Raw genomic sequence first — 17,002 nt, forward strand, 5'->3', positions numbered from 1 at the left:
TAACATGAAAAAGAAATGGATCTATGTGTTTGGATGTTCTCATAAGAAAGTCTCCCTAAGTTATCAATACCATTAGTAGTTTACCTAAAAAAAATGTCCATTAAGTTGAGATTGAGTTAGATCAGTGCTATGACCAAACAAATGGCTTATAAGATGGATAGTTTAGATTCTATGTCCCAGGATTAGACTTTGTTAATCTAACTTTTAAGTTATTCCTCATCAGCATCAGAATATGTATTTTGGGGAAAATCTTGTTGTAATCAAGGTTGGTGAAAAAGAAAAAGTTGTAAGCTTATTTTTTTTTGTGCTACTAAAATTAACATATATTTTTTTTCTTTGAGGGTAAAACCAATCGTTTCACATTCTTACTTGAAAACATATTAAATTTAATCATGATGAAATGACAAGTCACTTTCATAGCCATGCACACAATTGTTGAATTATAGATGAGGGTATAAATGAAAAATGAAAATTGCATCAGTTTGTGTGCATTTCGATAACATCATAGATTCGATTAGTGGGTGAGGGCGAGGGAGGCGATAGGAGGAAAATAAAAGGGAAAATTATATGATTATACACATTTAGATTTTCCTTTACAAAAACTACTCATTTGAAGTTTCAGTTAACAAAAATACCCAAAATCATATTTGGGTTTATAAAACGTCCGACCTAAAGTTTCACTTAACAAAAATACCCAAAATCAAGTTTGCTTGATAAAACTACCCAAACATTGATTCTTCTTCATTTTCACATACAATCAGGTATTTTTGTTAATAAAACTTCGAATGGGTGGTTTTGTAAATCTAAACCTAATTTTAGGTATTTTTGTTAAATGAAACTTTAGATGAATAGTTTTGTAAAAAGAAATTCAAAAATGAATAATTATGTAATTTTTTCAAAATAAAATTAGATTTCATTTTGAAAAATCGAAAATGGACCACTTGGTTCAACGGCAAAGTTGCATAGACCTCACCCACCTCGCACATGCAGAAACCTCGTGCATCAGATTCGTTTTTTTTGTGATCCATTGGCCGACGTGAGGTTCAATCACCCATATGTATTTAAGGATTTAATACGATACAGAAGGAATGAGGTAAGCTGGGCCCCAGATGACCGGGCCACCACTCCTCTCCAACTGTTGTTTCTTGCCCACCACGTTGTACTGGTCTATCAAGTTTGAACAAAACAGTCAAACCAATTAGGCTAGTGGGCCATCAAAGCATCGAACCACCAATCATCATCTTCTCTGCTCCCTCACTTCCTCCATTAATAGGGAGACCAAGAAACTGAAATAACCCATCTCAGATCATCGATCATGGAGGGATCTTCAATTCCAAACATTTCCCTTCGACCGATTGAACTCTCAGACTTAGACGATTTCATGGTATGGGCAACGGACGATTTAGTGACTCGTTTTTGCAGTTGGGAAAGCTACACATCTCGGGAAGCTGCCTTGGCTTACCTCAAAGAGAAGGTTATTCCTCACCCTTGGTACAGAGTCATCTGCTTGGAGAATCGGCCGGTCGGAGCTATCTCTGTGATACCGGGATCCGGCAACGATAATTGCAGAGGGGAACTGGGTTATGTGTTAGCTTCTAAGTATTGGGGGAAAGGGATTGCTACCCGGGCTGTGAAGCTTGTGGTGTCTTCTATATTTGAGGAGTGGCCTCACTTGGTGAGACTTGAAGCCCTTGTGGATGTTGAGAATCCAGGGTCACAGAGGGTTCTGGAGAAGGTTGGGTTTCAGAAGGAAGGTGTTCTTAGGAAGTACCTGATTCAAAAGGGAAGCATTCGGGACATGGTGATGTACAGTCTTCTATCCCTTGAGGCTAAGCTTGTGGAATAGAATGGGTTTTAATTTCTGGGTTTTAATCAATTTCTCAGGGGTGTTTGCCAGAAAATTCCTGGTTAAACAGAACCTGATTTATATTATATCTGTGTGGCTTATTAATGGTTTGATCATGAAGCTTAAAAAAAACATTTACTTTCTATTTTCCATATCGGATCAATATAGCCGACTCTATTCAGTTGGAATAAGGTTATAATTATTGTTGTTGTTTACTGCTCGACAAAAAGCCTAAGACAGTTTTCCTTCACCATGCAGTGTGTTTTACAAACTCCTATTGGATTTTGGTACCTTTCTTATATACCCTTCCAATATCTTCTGTGAGTCTACGTGCATCTAAAGCCGCCACAATGAATTCGAATGCCTTGGGAAAACTCAATCCAAGAGTCTAAAATGAATATGGCAGAATATTGCACTGCTAGACTATGTAGTCTTACACAAGCACTGGCCAATGAAAGCATGCATATGGGCATCAAAGGTTAAGTGGTAGGGCGATCATTTCGTGTGGTCATGTGTCTAGGCATAGGCTGCATGAAACCTATAAATATGGGAGCTAGTTTCCTGTCTAAGAGCGTAACTTATGTTAGCAAGAAACACCTAATTAGTTCTCCAAGAAAGCAGAAAAGAATCATTTCAGGGGACAAAGAGGCAATTTTAGCGAGGGGAAGAGAGAGAGAGAATAGGAAAACATTTAACGTAGGCTATGCTCCCGAGCATGGTTTTAAGTATCTCCGATACCGATACGATACCTTCCAATACGTATCTTAAATTTAGTCGGTCGATACGATACACACCGATACGATACATTGAATTTTTTAAATCATTTCGTATCGATATATATCTTACAATACATACCGATATGCATCAATACACCACTAATACACATCGATACGATACGACACTATGAAAAATATAAAATTGGCGTAAAATGTACATTTCGGTATGTATTGGTACGTATCGGTGAGTATCGGTATGTATCGATTGGTACGTATCGGTATATATCAGCATGTATCGGTGAGTATCGATATATATATATATATCGGTACGTATCAGTGAGTATCGATACGTATCGGCTACGGTTATATAATGGCCAATATGGGTAATTTTTCAGAAAAAAAAAATGATTTTTTGAAGGGTTTTTGTTCCAAAGTTGCTGTCAGCCATATTTCTCTCTAACTAAAGTGGAACTCAAGGTTGGGAACAAGGATTTTACATTTATGGGACAACTACAGACCTTGAATTCTTAGTACAATACCCTCAATTTAGTGTTTATGCATAATACATGTTATCAATAGCTTTTTTTAACAAATTCTTTATGCAAAAGTGTTTAAAAAAATGTTTCATATCCATTTATGTGTGTATCTTTAGCGTATCTTAGTGTATCTCCGATACGATACGATACCCTCCGATACGTATCTTAATTTTGACTGATCGATACGACGACCGATACCGATACTTTAATCCTTGCTCCCGAGACATAAAATATTTTTCCTATAAATAATAATCGAAAACTCCATCACGATGGAGAGCATTCACCAATTTACCTACAAACAGTCATCAATCCAAAGCTGATTAAGTTTTCTTTTTCCCAATTACCACTTTCTGAGCCTTTACAAGATAACAACAGAATAAACATTTGGGAAAATTACATAATTACCCATTTTTTGGTTTCCCTTTACAAAATTACACACAAAAAAGTTTTGCATCCAAAGTTTCAGTTAACTAAAATACCCAAAATCAGGTTTGGGTTTACAAAACTACCCAAAATAGTGAGTCTTCATCTTCCACATATAATCATGTATTTTTTTATTATTGAAACTTTGTGTGGGTAGTTTTGTAAACATAAACTCAATTTTGGGTATTTTTATTAATTTAAACTTTAAGTGGATAATTTTGTTAACTGAAACTTTTGGTGGGTAATTTTGTAAAGGAAACCCATAAGTGGGTAATCAAGTAATTTTTCCTAAACATTTCTATACATTCTCGGAATAGATTTTAGGTCTAGAATGCATTCTAAAACCCGATTTTTTTCTTTTTTTTTTCAATTCAAAATACTTTACAGACCCAGAATCTATTATAAGAACGCAAGCCAAACACAGCCGTAGACTGCATTGAGAAAACTAGATCGAATGGTTGGCGAGAAATTGGGACGATATGTTCTTTGGGAGTTTACAATGTTACTACCAAATACGATTCGTGATTTCAAAACAAAATGACAAAAATATCCCTATTATCAGCTACACGCCTATGAAAAATAGGGGCAATATAACTTTGGTTACAAGTAAGTTTATCACCGGCTCGGTGACAACCAGACGGATCTTCTAAAGATTCTATATTTTATCTTTACTTTACCGGTTCTAAGTGTTTCTTAATCAGTCATCACCCACTAATAATCTAGTATTAGTCAGCTTCCAATAGTAATCTAACTTAATCGTGGTCCCCACGCCCCCCCACCCCCCAACCAAAAAAAATCAACAAAATATGCTTTTTTATTAAGAAACTGGGATTTATTGACCTAATGACAAGTTTCAATAGTTGTTAAACTACTTTTTCTTGGTAGAAAGTAGTTAAACAACTTATAAATTACTTTTGGATTAACATTATTGGCAAACCCCCAAAACCCTCTGTTGATGCTCATGTGTGCTCCTCATTGGCCCCACGTTGGTGCAGGGGTGTCATGTACAGGGAGCATACTTTTATACAAATTTTTTATAAGAAGAGAAAAGGCTAGTACACCGCCTGTATATGGCAACCTAGCATTTGTTGTGTCTATCTTTCCCTTCCCTCTTTTAAAATGACTCCCTACCTCGGTTCACACCCCATTGGTGTCCCCTGCAAACTTACTGGCATGGGATGTGTGTCTATCCCTCTCCCAAATAAAAGGCAAATAACCTCAAGGACTGTAGTGTATGCTAGCACCTCCTTGATCTATCTCTCTTCTCCCTTATCAAATGATATAGCTGCCACTCTATTGTGGGAAGAGAGACATAGACTAAGGGAGGTACTGGCATACACTACACTCCTAGAAAAGAACTCAACAACAACAATCTTAGTTTTATCTCAACTTAATGGGGTCTTAAAGTAGGGAAAAATTGAGGTATAGGCAGAAAAGAGGGATATGAAATGAGATGAGAAATGAAAAATGAAAAATGACAAATGAAAGAAGAAAAATGAAAGATGTAAGATAATGAAAGTAAGAGGAAAGAGGCACAGCCCTAAATGAGATCGGCTGCATGGATTCTTGCTCTCTGATAGGCTCTATCTTAAGTCATACTTGGTACAAAACCCAAATTGTACATGTCATTACTCACAAGTTACAACTTCTCCTCTGATGATCTTATGTTTGTCTCTAGCTCCTTTAACTCCTTCAATAAGAATTATATAACTCCTCCTTACCGAGGCATCTCCAAAACGCAATTGAACTCCAATACAAACAATTCAATCCCAAAAAAAAATTAGAGCACAAGTTGGCACCTGGTCAGTAGCATCCACCATGTATATCTCTTTATTCCCTCTTTAAAAGTATTCATAAACCTTCTATATAATACCTCAACCCACGTCCCCATTAATGTCATCCATTAACTTTATCACACACTGACGGTGTGCCTATACCTCTCACTAAAAATAATTATCTACCAAATCTATGATTGGCCTTTTTTACTCTTTAAAAAACAGTTTGACAATGGCCCCTCTAACAGTTCACCAGGCAGGCTGCAGTCCACCACCACTACCCAGTGTCCACACTTCCACCACACACGCCTGCCAAGATACCATATTATCGAGAAAAATAATCATATTCTTCAGAAGGAAAATTTCAGAGCCTATCCTCTCTCTCTCTCTCACTTGAGACTTACAGAGTTTAGACTCCAAAGCACAAACCCATCAATTCAGGTGACCACATGAAGGATGGACGGATTGATGAACAATCAAAACCTAACAAAAGTAGTAACTATACTTGTCCTCTTGGTCGCCCACGTCTGTTCTAGTACTACTAGTAGTACTTCAGGTAAGTCCAATAGTCTCTGAAACTCCTAACCTTTCCTTCTCTCTTCCAATTTAAATTTTTCCTCTTGTTTCTTAATCTGGGTAAGCGGCCATAATCCATTTTGGTTCCTTAACTGGGAAAGGAGACATAGAGACAAATTAACAAACACCTTACATGCAGGAACTTGTCGCAACGAGTCGATACCAATAGGAGGAAGCAGAGGAGAAGGAGGGTTATTAGTACCAGCGGAGCCAACGAAGCATCGGATCTACTCGGATGGGATAAGCAACGGAGGTGGGAGGAAAGGACGAGGGCTGGCACCGTTTCAGATATGCTTGCAGTGCAGGTGCTGCGCGGCAGGTGGGGATCCCAACACCTGCGTCAACTTGCCCTGTTGCTTCGGCATCGATTGCCAACTCCCTGATAAGCCCTTCGGCGTTTGTGCCTTCGTTCCCAAGTCTTGCAATTGTACCACTTGTGCTACATGAGTCCCTGAATCAGTCAAAGCTTCATTACTTGATATGATACTTATCTCTCCAATTCAGGGAGGAAGGAGAAGAAGAAAAGGGGAAATACTATTAAATCTTATTAGTGGAAGAATGAATATCTTCAAATGGGTTTCTGGATTTGGGGAGTGAGAAATCTAAAGCTTCCTAAGACTACTTGTTATCTAAAGTTGGTTCTCCAATATTAATGGAACTTATCCAATACCTTAATATATATTAAGATAGAACTAAATCTTGATTGGGATTGTGGAGTTTCGAGGCTAACTGAAACTGTGTGTGCTTCCGGTGGGTTGCAGCCGCTGCAGAGAGACCATTGTAGAGACTTTTTCTCTCTTTCCGATCTGCAAGTGTCGTGTTTCAATGAACTGCAGATGGCCCAGGAATGGGAATGCGCATCTCTGTCAGGGACAACACTTACCTGTCATTCATGACTAATGAGTGAGGGAATATGAATTATTAAGGGTATTGGCATTTGGCATTCAGGTTCCCAATGCCCTGTGTTAGAGGAAATGCATATTATATTGTTCTACTGCAGGCTTGGGATTTTTTTTTTATGGGGATAGGGATTGGATGGCTGCAGGTGGGTTTCCTATGCTGCCGGTGTAAGTGGAATCTCCCATGCATTCTGACGGGAGTGTGGCCAATGGTTGTAGACTTGTAGGCCAATAGAGGTGGGATTTCCACCTATCATGAAAGGCAGAGTAACCCACCACCACCGCCACCACACCCCCCCCCCCCCAAAAAAAAAGGGGTTGGGGACATATGCTGCCTTTCTTTTTCTTAGAATAAAAATAGGGAGAAGGATGTTTACCTAAGCAAGTGGGTATAGAGGCGCCCACTAATGAGATGCAACAAAATCTTAGGGATGTTTACCTAAGCAAGTGGGCACAGAGGAGCCCACTAATGAGATGCAACAAAATGTTATCCTACGCAAGAGGGTAGCAAGACAAGTGAAAGGGGAGAGAGACAAAAAGGTGCCTATATCTTTTCTCCAATGGCATAGAGTAGGGGTGTCAATTCTGAGTTCGCACCAATAAGCTTGACCTGGACTGACCCGATTAATAAACGTATCACGTTTGAGCAGTTATTTCTCGATGTAGGTAGTTAGCCTGTCGGGCATAAGATCGAACTGACATGTTTATACACCTGGCTTGAACCGACTCATTTAGCCTGACCCAACTCGACCCCCTTTAATACTACATAAAATTCATATTTTGACACTGCTAATAAGAAACTAATTAAGTTTTTTTACCCTTTGCTTTGTAATAAAATTTGATTTAATTAAGCTTTGTTTTGTAAATTGTAACGGTCAAAATCTCTTCTCTTTTTTTTATCAGAACAACCAAAATCTCATATCATTTTTCTACTTTATTAAAGATTTGCATCATATATTTATATGCCTTCAATTCATTTAAGAAATTTTTTTTAGGGTAGACACATTTAAAGCCCGTTTGGATTTAAATAAGTCCGTAGCCCGATTAAGGCTCATTTTAAAGATGCCCAACACCGGCTAATATGATTATAAATCATATCATGCCCTCCCAAAGTTAAGCCCGTTTACTTAAATGGACGTTAACAGTGCAAGGTTTCTAAGTGAGTAAGCCTGACTGAGCCCGACCAATTAACACCCCTAGCATAGAGAGCATTTTCTCATAAAAATAAGCCTATGGCATACATTAAGCACACAACATGAGGATTTCTTTTCCATTATATTTATATGAAAGTAGATCTTCCTCCATGTAGGCAACGTCGGGAATGCTCTTCTATGTTCTCTCACATTTTGACAATGAGGGTCTTGCACTGACACTTTCTATCCCCTCTACCATGTGGACTCTTGTTGACAAAATTGTTTGTATGCAATGATTGGTATGGTGTGGTCTAAATATTAGCATTGGGGGGAAGCATTTCTATGGTTGTTTTCATTAGGTTCAGTTTAAGATACAAAATGCCGAAATCAAAATTGAATCAAGAGTTGGAACACATTTTCAAAATCAAAATCGAAACGAATTGGTTTGTTTTTATTTAGTTTACGTCTTATTTTAGGTGTTTGGACCAACTTTTTACATCTACGCTAAAAAAAAAAGACCTAATTTGTCAGGGTCATAACCTATTAAACATTTTCCAAATATTAAAAAGGAATAGAATTTATAAAAAATATATATATATATATATATATATATATCTGCATTGATTGAAATATCAAAAAAGAATATAAATTTACCTGATTCATTATTCGAAAATGGGTAATTAATTAAATGGTTTTTAGTTATGAAATCGAAACCAAATTGAATAGAGAAAAGATTTCAGCTTTTAAACCAAAATCGAAATAAAATAGTTGGTTTAGTTTAATTTTAAACAACAGATTTCATTTTTTATTTTCATGTTTGATTTTAAATTGGCACCCTTAGTCTAGTATTTTGTCAAATTGGGAAGATAAATGAAGAAATCTCACATAAAACAATTTCTTTCTCACCCCTCTCAATTTAAATAAATAAGGTTATTTTGCATTTAGTATTTTATAATTAAAATAGGTAAAGTTAAAATTAAGATAAATCTTGTGAAATACTTTATTGAATGGCCAGATGTACGAAATCCTTTTTGAACAAATCAAATACTATCATATGGTAAATTGGATAGGATCAAAATTTTGTAGACAAAGAAACGTCAAGTGTTATTTTATTTTATGTCGGTATAAAGTATAAAACTCAAGGCCCCCATATAGAAGTGGCAAAAAAAAAAAAAAAATAAAATCTTCGAAATTCTAATGAGAATATGATATTTTTGAAAAATGATTTGGACAACTGAAATTCAAGGGAAAAGGAAAGGACCCTAAGAGGCCAAATCTGCAAAGTGAAGCCTTCCCTTCAGTTAAAGATTAGAAAAGCCTTCGCCCTACTAATAGACTAAGGGTGTCAAAAGTGAACCCAAACCGATAAGACCAATCAAAACCGACCAAAAAAAATCTAGAGCGAGCCAAACCGAGGGCTTATTGGATTGGTTTCGGATCAGGAGTATTAGAAGTTATCAGTTTCAGTTCAGTTCATGTTAACCCGATGGGCACCCGATGGGACCGACCGATCAATCCGATAATTGGTTGAAAATTGAAACCCTATTTGACACCATAGTCCTATACTATATATCCTTCTCTTTGGAGTTGCAGCCGTTTGTCACTCAATAATTAATGAATTAATATATTTCATTCTCCAAGACAAGACCAAGAGTCCAAGTCAATTGTGCGGCTGTGTTTCTTCTTCTTCTTCTTCTTCTTCTTCTTCTTCTTCTTCTTCTTCTTCTCTGTAGTATGTCTTTCTGCCACTTTCTTTGAAAAGAAGGGGAGCACTTCTAAAGCTCTCATCAATTAATGTCAATCTGAGGGTTTTTTGTGTCTCTTTTTTTATTGTTCGTTTGGATCATCATATCCGATCATAGATGAATGCATTTGGTTTATTTTTATTTTGTGAGTATGTGAAAAGAGTCACACCCAAACCAAACTAACACCAAACCAAACCAAACCGAAACTGAAACCGAACAAAAACCAAAATTTTTTAATGGTTTGGTTTCGGACTCATACATTCTTGAACCGAAACAGACCGAAACCGCCCAATTGACATCCCTATAATAGACCTTCCTATCTCGAATTCGTTGAACTTTCACTCGAGCTTGAGTCCTTGCTTGATTTCGATATCAACAAAGAAATGAAAGCATAACTCTTTGCCTATTGTCCTCTTACTCTTTTAGCTTGCCTTGTGGAGGTCTCTCGGGTGTCTACAGGAGATCTGATCAGTCTCAAGAGAATTTTTGATCTTCCACTAAGAAAGGTTATACCAATAAATTTGAATTTGGAATTCTGACATGTGGGGAATCCAATTTCAAACCATTTTTTTAGATACTTAATAGTTAGAATTACCATATCATCTTTCCATAATACTTTATTAGGTGAACTATTCTTTGTTAATCAACCATCCAACAATTAGAATAGGAGAGAAGAACATTATCTGGATGTCTGCTCTTGCGCCTAGATATGGGGTTGACAAAATGACCACCCCACCCCTCTTTATTGGATGCCGGTGTTCGCTCCTATTGACCCCCCCTCACACTAGCAAAGGGGCACGTGACCGGGTAGCACTCTCTCTCCCTTTAGAATATAATGGATTCCTCTCCTTAATCAGCATGCTAACGCAATGACCTCGCAAGCAGATAGCATTCTCTTGCTCGTAGCCTTAAGTGAAAGATTACCAGAACCACATAATCATATTGTCTATCACATGGCAATGGCCAATGAGTAAGTAGTCCATGACCCACAAGCAAGTAGGCCACGGACCGTGGGCCTTGGGCCTTGGACCATATGAGTCTAGTGACATTGTGACGAATCATGGGTACATGGGGATTTACCAATGATTTAATCATATTGGGGCCTACTTAAGAGGACCACTTGTGGTCCATATCCAGTTAAAAAAGATACAATTATTGGCAAAACGGGCTGGGCTTCGCAGCCCACAAAGAAGGATGAATTCTTATATCCCTTAAACCATGATAGCTCTGTTTGGTTGCAAGGGAAATGTAAATATTTATTATGAAGGACAACTTTCACCTATTACTTTATATTAAAACTCTTTTTAGTGGTAGTTGTAAGTAGGGGTGTCCAATGGTCAGCTTGGTTAAGTTTGGGTTGGATGATAACAGATGAAACCTAAGCCGACCCGATAAGGAATGGTCTGGTTTGGTTTGGGCCTGGTTGGTTTTGATTTATTTTGATTTTGATTTGGTTTTGGTTTACCATATTTATAGTAAATAAGAGTGATTAGGAGATTGACGGAGTTGTTTTTTTCACCCATTGTGAAAAGAAAATCTCTCCAGCCATAGGATTTGATCCTCTAATTCGACTAAGGATATTAGAATAATTAATTGGAGATGAAAATTAATGATGAAACTCATAGTTCCAAGAATCTATCATAATGTCAAATCACCGTGAATTAGGAGATTCTTTTTTATCTTGAAATTGATCAAGTGGATCATGTACAGCGAAAACCATCATTTTCCATGTTTTAATCTATTGGTACATATTTTGAGGCTGAACCTGCAGTGGGCCCTTAAAGTCTGTCCTCCTTTCTAGCGTAACAGGCCCAAAAGATTGCAATGCTTGTGCAAGTTGAGGAACGGATCTGGGTCGCCCACATTTCTATAGAGGTCCGACCCATACAGTCCATATTCTATGGTTCCACACCCGATCTACCCTAATTCATGTGTTTAAAATAAGGAATCAAAATCCGAATCCGATTCAAATGATTCAATGGGATTTGTGTGGGCATGATTGATTTATGTGTCTATCTTTCTCTTCAAATTCCTTTTTTTTTTTCTCATTTCTTGATACTAAAAAACGTAGACTTCAAATTAGGCAAATAAACAAGGGAAATGGGGCTTACCCATTGTTTAAGTTTGCATCTTCATTTACAACGTGGCAAATATGCCAACTGTTGACATTTTTTTTTTTCAGAAAAAAACAACAGATTACATATCTATCGATAGGTCATAAAAAGTTTGCATATTCGTAAATCTAGTTCTTCTTGCCATCGCCTGGTAGGCCAAAAACTTAATAACACTAATCATATTTTCATTACTTTTTAATAAGAAACTGTCCAGCTCAGTCCTACGAGGAATAGTGGCCTAAGGTTACATCAAAAAATTGTTAGGTTTCATTAACGGTTCTAGCGGCTCCAAATCACTCCAAATCTTGTGCACCACCCATCCATTCCTCATTGATTCTTCAATCTCGATCAGAATTTTCTGTTCAGCTGCTTCAATAACCTCTCCTGTCATTACATAATTTACATTGAAAGGTTCAATTATGCTTAAGAAAATATAAGATCCACTCCTTTTTTTTCACCCCACCCCAAAGAAAAGACGTTGTACTAATTTTGAAAAGTGTAGGAGTTGATTAAGCATCCAAGCATAAAAGACAACGGACAAAGCCATATCTATCTTCCTTTTGGCATTGGTAAGTAATAAACTGTTCCTAGGGTTTATTTCCAACATTTCAAAAAGATCCAAAGCTGCATATCAGGGGATGTGTTTGGAGTTTGGACTCCCACCCTTCTTTTTCCCTTTCAATTCAGTGGAGTAATGTCCCCATCAAACTTTTACAAAGCGAGCTAGCTCCCTTTGCTTCCAATTTGTGCATTCCTTTTTTTTCCTTTCCCTTTTTTTTTTTTTTTGGTATTCTCTTTAAGGAAGAGGAGGAAAAAAAATCAATAGGCATCTTTTTGAAAGTTTAAAGTTACAAATCTCAGACACTATCCTACTAAACCCACCACTATTAGTCTTTTTAATCATCAAGAACATCACTGAAAAAGTTAGAATCTTTGAAAGAAAGAAAAAAAATCTACCATAACACATTTTTCTTTACTGATGAGAACTTTTGGGTGGTCATGATAAAAGAGCAAGACAAATCAGTAGGGTTGTCAATCCGACGGGTCTTATCAGGTTTTTCTATTTTAGAATCTCGCATTGTGATTGACCCATTTAAGTAATTGGACCTCATGAGCTAAGCGTGGTCTCATTTATAAATGGTCGAGTACTTATTTTTAATCAGATTAATGAGACATTTATCTCTAAATAGGCTTTAATCATATTTGGCTGAGTAAATAGGTTCTAAGCATGTCTGGCAACATTGGGCTATTAATTGATTGTGGTTGGGTACCCACCAAGTTGCACCATTGCACCGAGAACAATCATTTGAGCCTGACACATTTATTAAACGGGTTAGTTCGATTTTGGCCTTGATCGATCGGATCTGAATTTGACACCTCTACATATCACTATCATTCATTCTGCCACGCACATGGGTAACTGGACAAGTGGAAGGCAGTAGATGGAGGCATTTTCCTTGTTTGAAGTGGTTAATTCTTAGTTTGAGTTTACTTTGGACCCAAGACTTAAATGGACATTGGTCCCCTTCTTCTTCTCCAAAGCTTCCATTATCAGGGTTCTTATGTCGCTAAGCTGGTCAACAAAAAGGCCACATAGGTGTTGACACTTGGCTCAACGTAACTCATAACCAGTCCCACTCACCACCAGACACTTGGCACAACATAAAGCAAGGTCGGTCTTCAACATTTCTACCCAAGGAAGGAGATATCATCTAGAGAGGTCCATATGGCATTAATTGTGACAAAAGGCAGACTTAACAGCTACTTGTTTTTGCATATTCCATTTAAATGAAAGGGATATATTTAAATCAGTCTAATCTAATGCCTATTGAGTGTGAAAGAGACTAAAATTGTTTGTTTTTATAGTAAATAAGGGCTAAGAAATTGAGGGAACTCTCCATGATTGGATTGAATGAGGCTAAGAAAACGCTGCTATTGAATTTGGAGAATCCTATAAGAAAAACACAGAGGACATCTCCCTTTCCCTCAGCCAAAATATGGTCCTTAGAGTCAAGGGTACCCCATACTTAGGTCTAACGTTTTGAGTTATGTTGATGTGAACTATAAGGACAAGGACAAGAGAAGGTTAGGGTATCTGTCCACTAAAACAAGAATGGCATATTAATGAGAAGTTGAAAAGGGATCAAATTTCATGTCAAAAGGGATGGGAATTGAGAACACTTTTTTTCTCTCTGTTCAAGGTGGCATGCATTCTAGGGAATAAGAATGGGATTTGATATGTTCCTTTGTCCTTTAATATCTTGTGAAGAAAGGACAGTACTGTACCATATAACATCCCAAATCTCAATCACTCTATTCAATTCAAAGAAGAAAAAGTCTTTAAAAGCAATGCCTTAAGAGGGGACTAGAATGATGCGGTAAATAAATGAACTCAATAAGATAGCGTAATTGGTGAGCAACGAACTTGGTATGAGCCATAAATTCGAATGTCCTAAGTTCGATTCCTATTAAGCATACTTTGGATCACTCACATGGGGTGTTTAGTACTTTTCACTGCTTTCAGTAAAAGTTAAATGGTTCTCATTTAATCTCAATATGATACAGTCCATGCGCTTGTAGGATCAGTATAAACCCGCAGGATTAGTCAGGCCGAAGGCTTGAATACCTGTTATTAGTCTGTAGCTTTGGTATCAATTTGATTCAACACAATACATTCTATCCATATCGATATCAACCAAGACCGATACATGTACCGATACCATGTTTTATAACCATGATGGTGATGCCTTGAATTTTAGAGCTTTTAACTTAAGGTTAGAGAGTTTGAACTTGATCCAACTAAGGGAAAGTATTATTGGGTAGTTTGTAGTCTTTAAAGTCCTTTCAAACCTCTATACAAGCATATGGGACCCAAGAAAAAGGGTCCATTAATCTCATCAGGGGTCATAGTCAATTGAACAAGGACATGTTGGGAAGGAGTGATTAAGTGGACATGGGTCCTAATGGTGGGCCAAACCTATGAATAATTACACATTGGTGAGGACTCAGGACTAAGGAGTGAGGAACCTTATGATACAGTTCCCCACTCTCTTATTATCCAAAGTCCTCTTCAACCAAGGGGACCACCAGCATAAGAACTGTCCAAATAAAGAACTAAGGACCATTGAAAAAGAACCCTTAATATAGAAGACCCCACCGCCCACAAACACTAAAAAAGATTGGGTCATCACTCCTCTTCTCCTTAGTTGATACTGTCATGAATATAAAGTATTTGAGGAATTCATGGATGTTTTGCCTATACGTATAGGGTTACATCACCCAAAAAAAGAAAAAAAAAAAAATTAACTTGAAGCAGCCCACTTACTCCAACTACGGTTAATGTTTTTATAACCTCATGATAATATTTTGGGTACATGATGTAGACAATTGTTAACCTTTGGACCATTTAGTCCTAACCAGAGTTAACTTTTTTGTACTCTGGTTAAAATGCTGTCATGACTCATGATGCTCTACTAGTGTTAAAGAGGTAGAACCACCCCTTAGGGATGATGAAACTCATGTACATAATCTTTTCTTGATTTTCCATTCCTTAACAATCAATGCAGCCAATTATGATGATCATGTAAGAGATTTTTAGAGTTCTTTAAAATATCGAGGTTGAATGAGAACCATTCAACTTTCCTTGAAAGCAATGAATAGCACTAAACATTCCATTTGAGTGACTTAGGTGTTCCTGTTCATACCAAGTTTATTGTTTATCAATTATTTACCCTCTTGGGTTATCTGTCCTTTTGTTATATGTCGACTTTTAGAATTTATCAGGAGACAAAATAGTCTTAAAAAACCAAGACAGAAAAGAAAGCACGGTAGTTCTCTAAGTACAACACACGAGCATCAACTTACGTGAAGATATATGCATGAAAGAGTATTTGATTAAATTTGATTATAAAATTTAATAAGTGTCATACCCAATAACCTATACCCTCTATTGTCTATCCAACGACTGAAATTGCTACATCATTTGTTGTGTGGTAGAATTAAGTGGGCCAATAATAAGCCTATCTACACTAGACTAGACCGTGAAGTAGCACTTGTCTCGAATTGGATATGTTTAATATAATTTATTTGCTTTCTTGAAAATTAATCCTTTACTTTATATGTTGGACACAAAAAGTAATTAATTATTAATGGTAATGATTTCAAATCCAAAAACTTTAGATTTTTTTTTCCTTTTTAAAAAAAGGCAGAAGTTTTTCTTCACTAGGGCGTCATTAATATTCCCTCTGCCCCCCTCTTGTATGCAATTTGAAATACCTTTGGTACTATTCTACAAATCTCATTCAAATATTTGAACCCATGGATGAGGGATACAGGTTACCAAAAAAAAAAGATGATGGATTCTTTCTTCATCATGGGTGAGAGAAAACTTTTATCCTTATAAAAAAAAAAATGCCCACTTGAACCTGCCAAACTAGTTCAACTCATTAGTCAAAAGTCCAAACATTTAGACCAAAACCACTGTCATGCTGAATATGAAACTTGTTCAAACTAAGTATGATGTTTATCAAGCTATTAATTTAATCATCTTGATTTTGATAAAGTTTATATGATCCAAACAATCATTGTTTATAGCACATGTACAACAAATAAATGGACTAATGCGTCATGCACTCTTAATTTAGTGAGTGATGAATGATTAAACAAATGTTAGCGCAATCTAAGTTGTGATAAGATATCATGCAAATCTAGGGTTAAAGCCCCAATTTACAAAATCTAGATAGTTATGCTATCCATAGTTGGAAAACCAGGTCTTGACTCGGGCGAGTCATCCAAGTCAAGTAAAAAGTTTGAAACTGGGTCACAGATCATGAAGACTCACCCAAGAACTAGGTATGAGTCAGTTCAATTCTCATTGAATCAGTGTTTCTGCTTGAATAATGTGAAACTCACCTAGTCAGGCCTTTTTTTTATTGGAACATATACTATTCATAAATTATATGTTCGGTCTACAACCAAACATACTCTAGAATTTTTGTATGTTACCTTCAATATTAGCCATTTTTTTCTTCTCAAAGCAACCATAGCCTCATTTCCTCCTCATTCGGAAAAGGAGAAGAAATAAGATATTAAAAAAAAGAAAAATGGAGTCGAATTAAAAAAAAAAACTTCCAAGTATGAATTGCTGACATGGACTCGTGGCATGGTACCCATTTCCCTGTTTGAATATTAATTTATAAGTGGCCCATGCCTGTTCATTGTGGTTCAGTTGGTTGAACCC

At 36.8% G+C, this 17,002-nt stretch overlaps 1 protein-coding gene and 1 long non-coding RNA gene across 2 annotated transcripts; both read left to right on the top strand.

Annotated features, from left to right (window-relative positions):
- Window positions 1-1,258: 1,258 nt before the first annotated feature.
- LOC122092048 (uncharacterized N-acetyltransferase p20-like) lies at window positions 1,259-2,096 on the top strand. Its single transcript, XM_042662342.1, has one exon. It carries the CDS (start codon window positions 1,316-1,318, stop codon window positions 1,844-1,846), a length of 531 nt encoding a protein of 176 aa, XP_042518276.1. The 5' UTR covers window positions 1,259-1,315; the 3' UTR covers window positions 1,847-2,096.
- A 2,992-nt stretch (window positions 2,097-5,088) lies between these two features.
- Window positions 5,089-6,551, top strand: LOC122091255. Its single transcript, XR_006143887.1, has 2 exons — window positions 5,089-5,852; window positions 6,012-6,551. It is a non-coding gene; the product is annotated as an uncharacterized LOC122091255 (long non-coding RNA).
- The last annotated feature ends 10,451 nt before the right edge of the window (window positions 6,552-17,002 follow it).

This window comes from Macadamia integrifolia, chromosome 10 (assembly GCF_013358625.1).
Source record: "Macadamia integrifolia cultivar HAES 741 chromosome 10, SCU_Mint_v3, whole genome shotgun sequence".
Taxonomy (NCBI): Eukaryota; Viridiplantae; Streptophyta; class Magnoliopsida; order Proteales; family Proteaceae; genus Macadamia; species Macadamia integrifolia.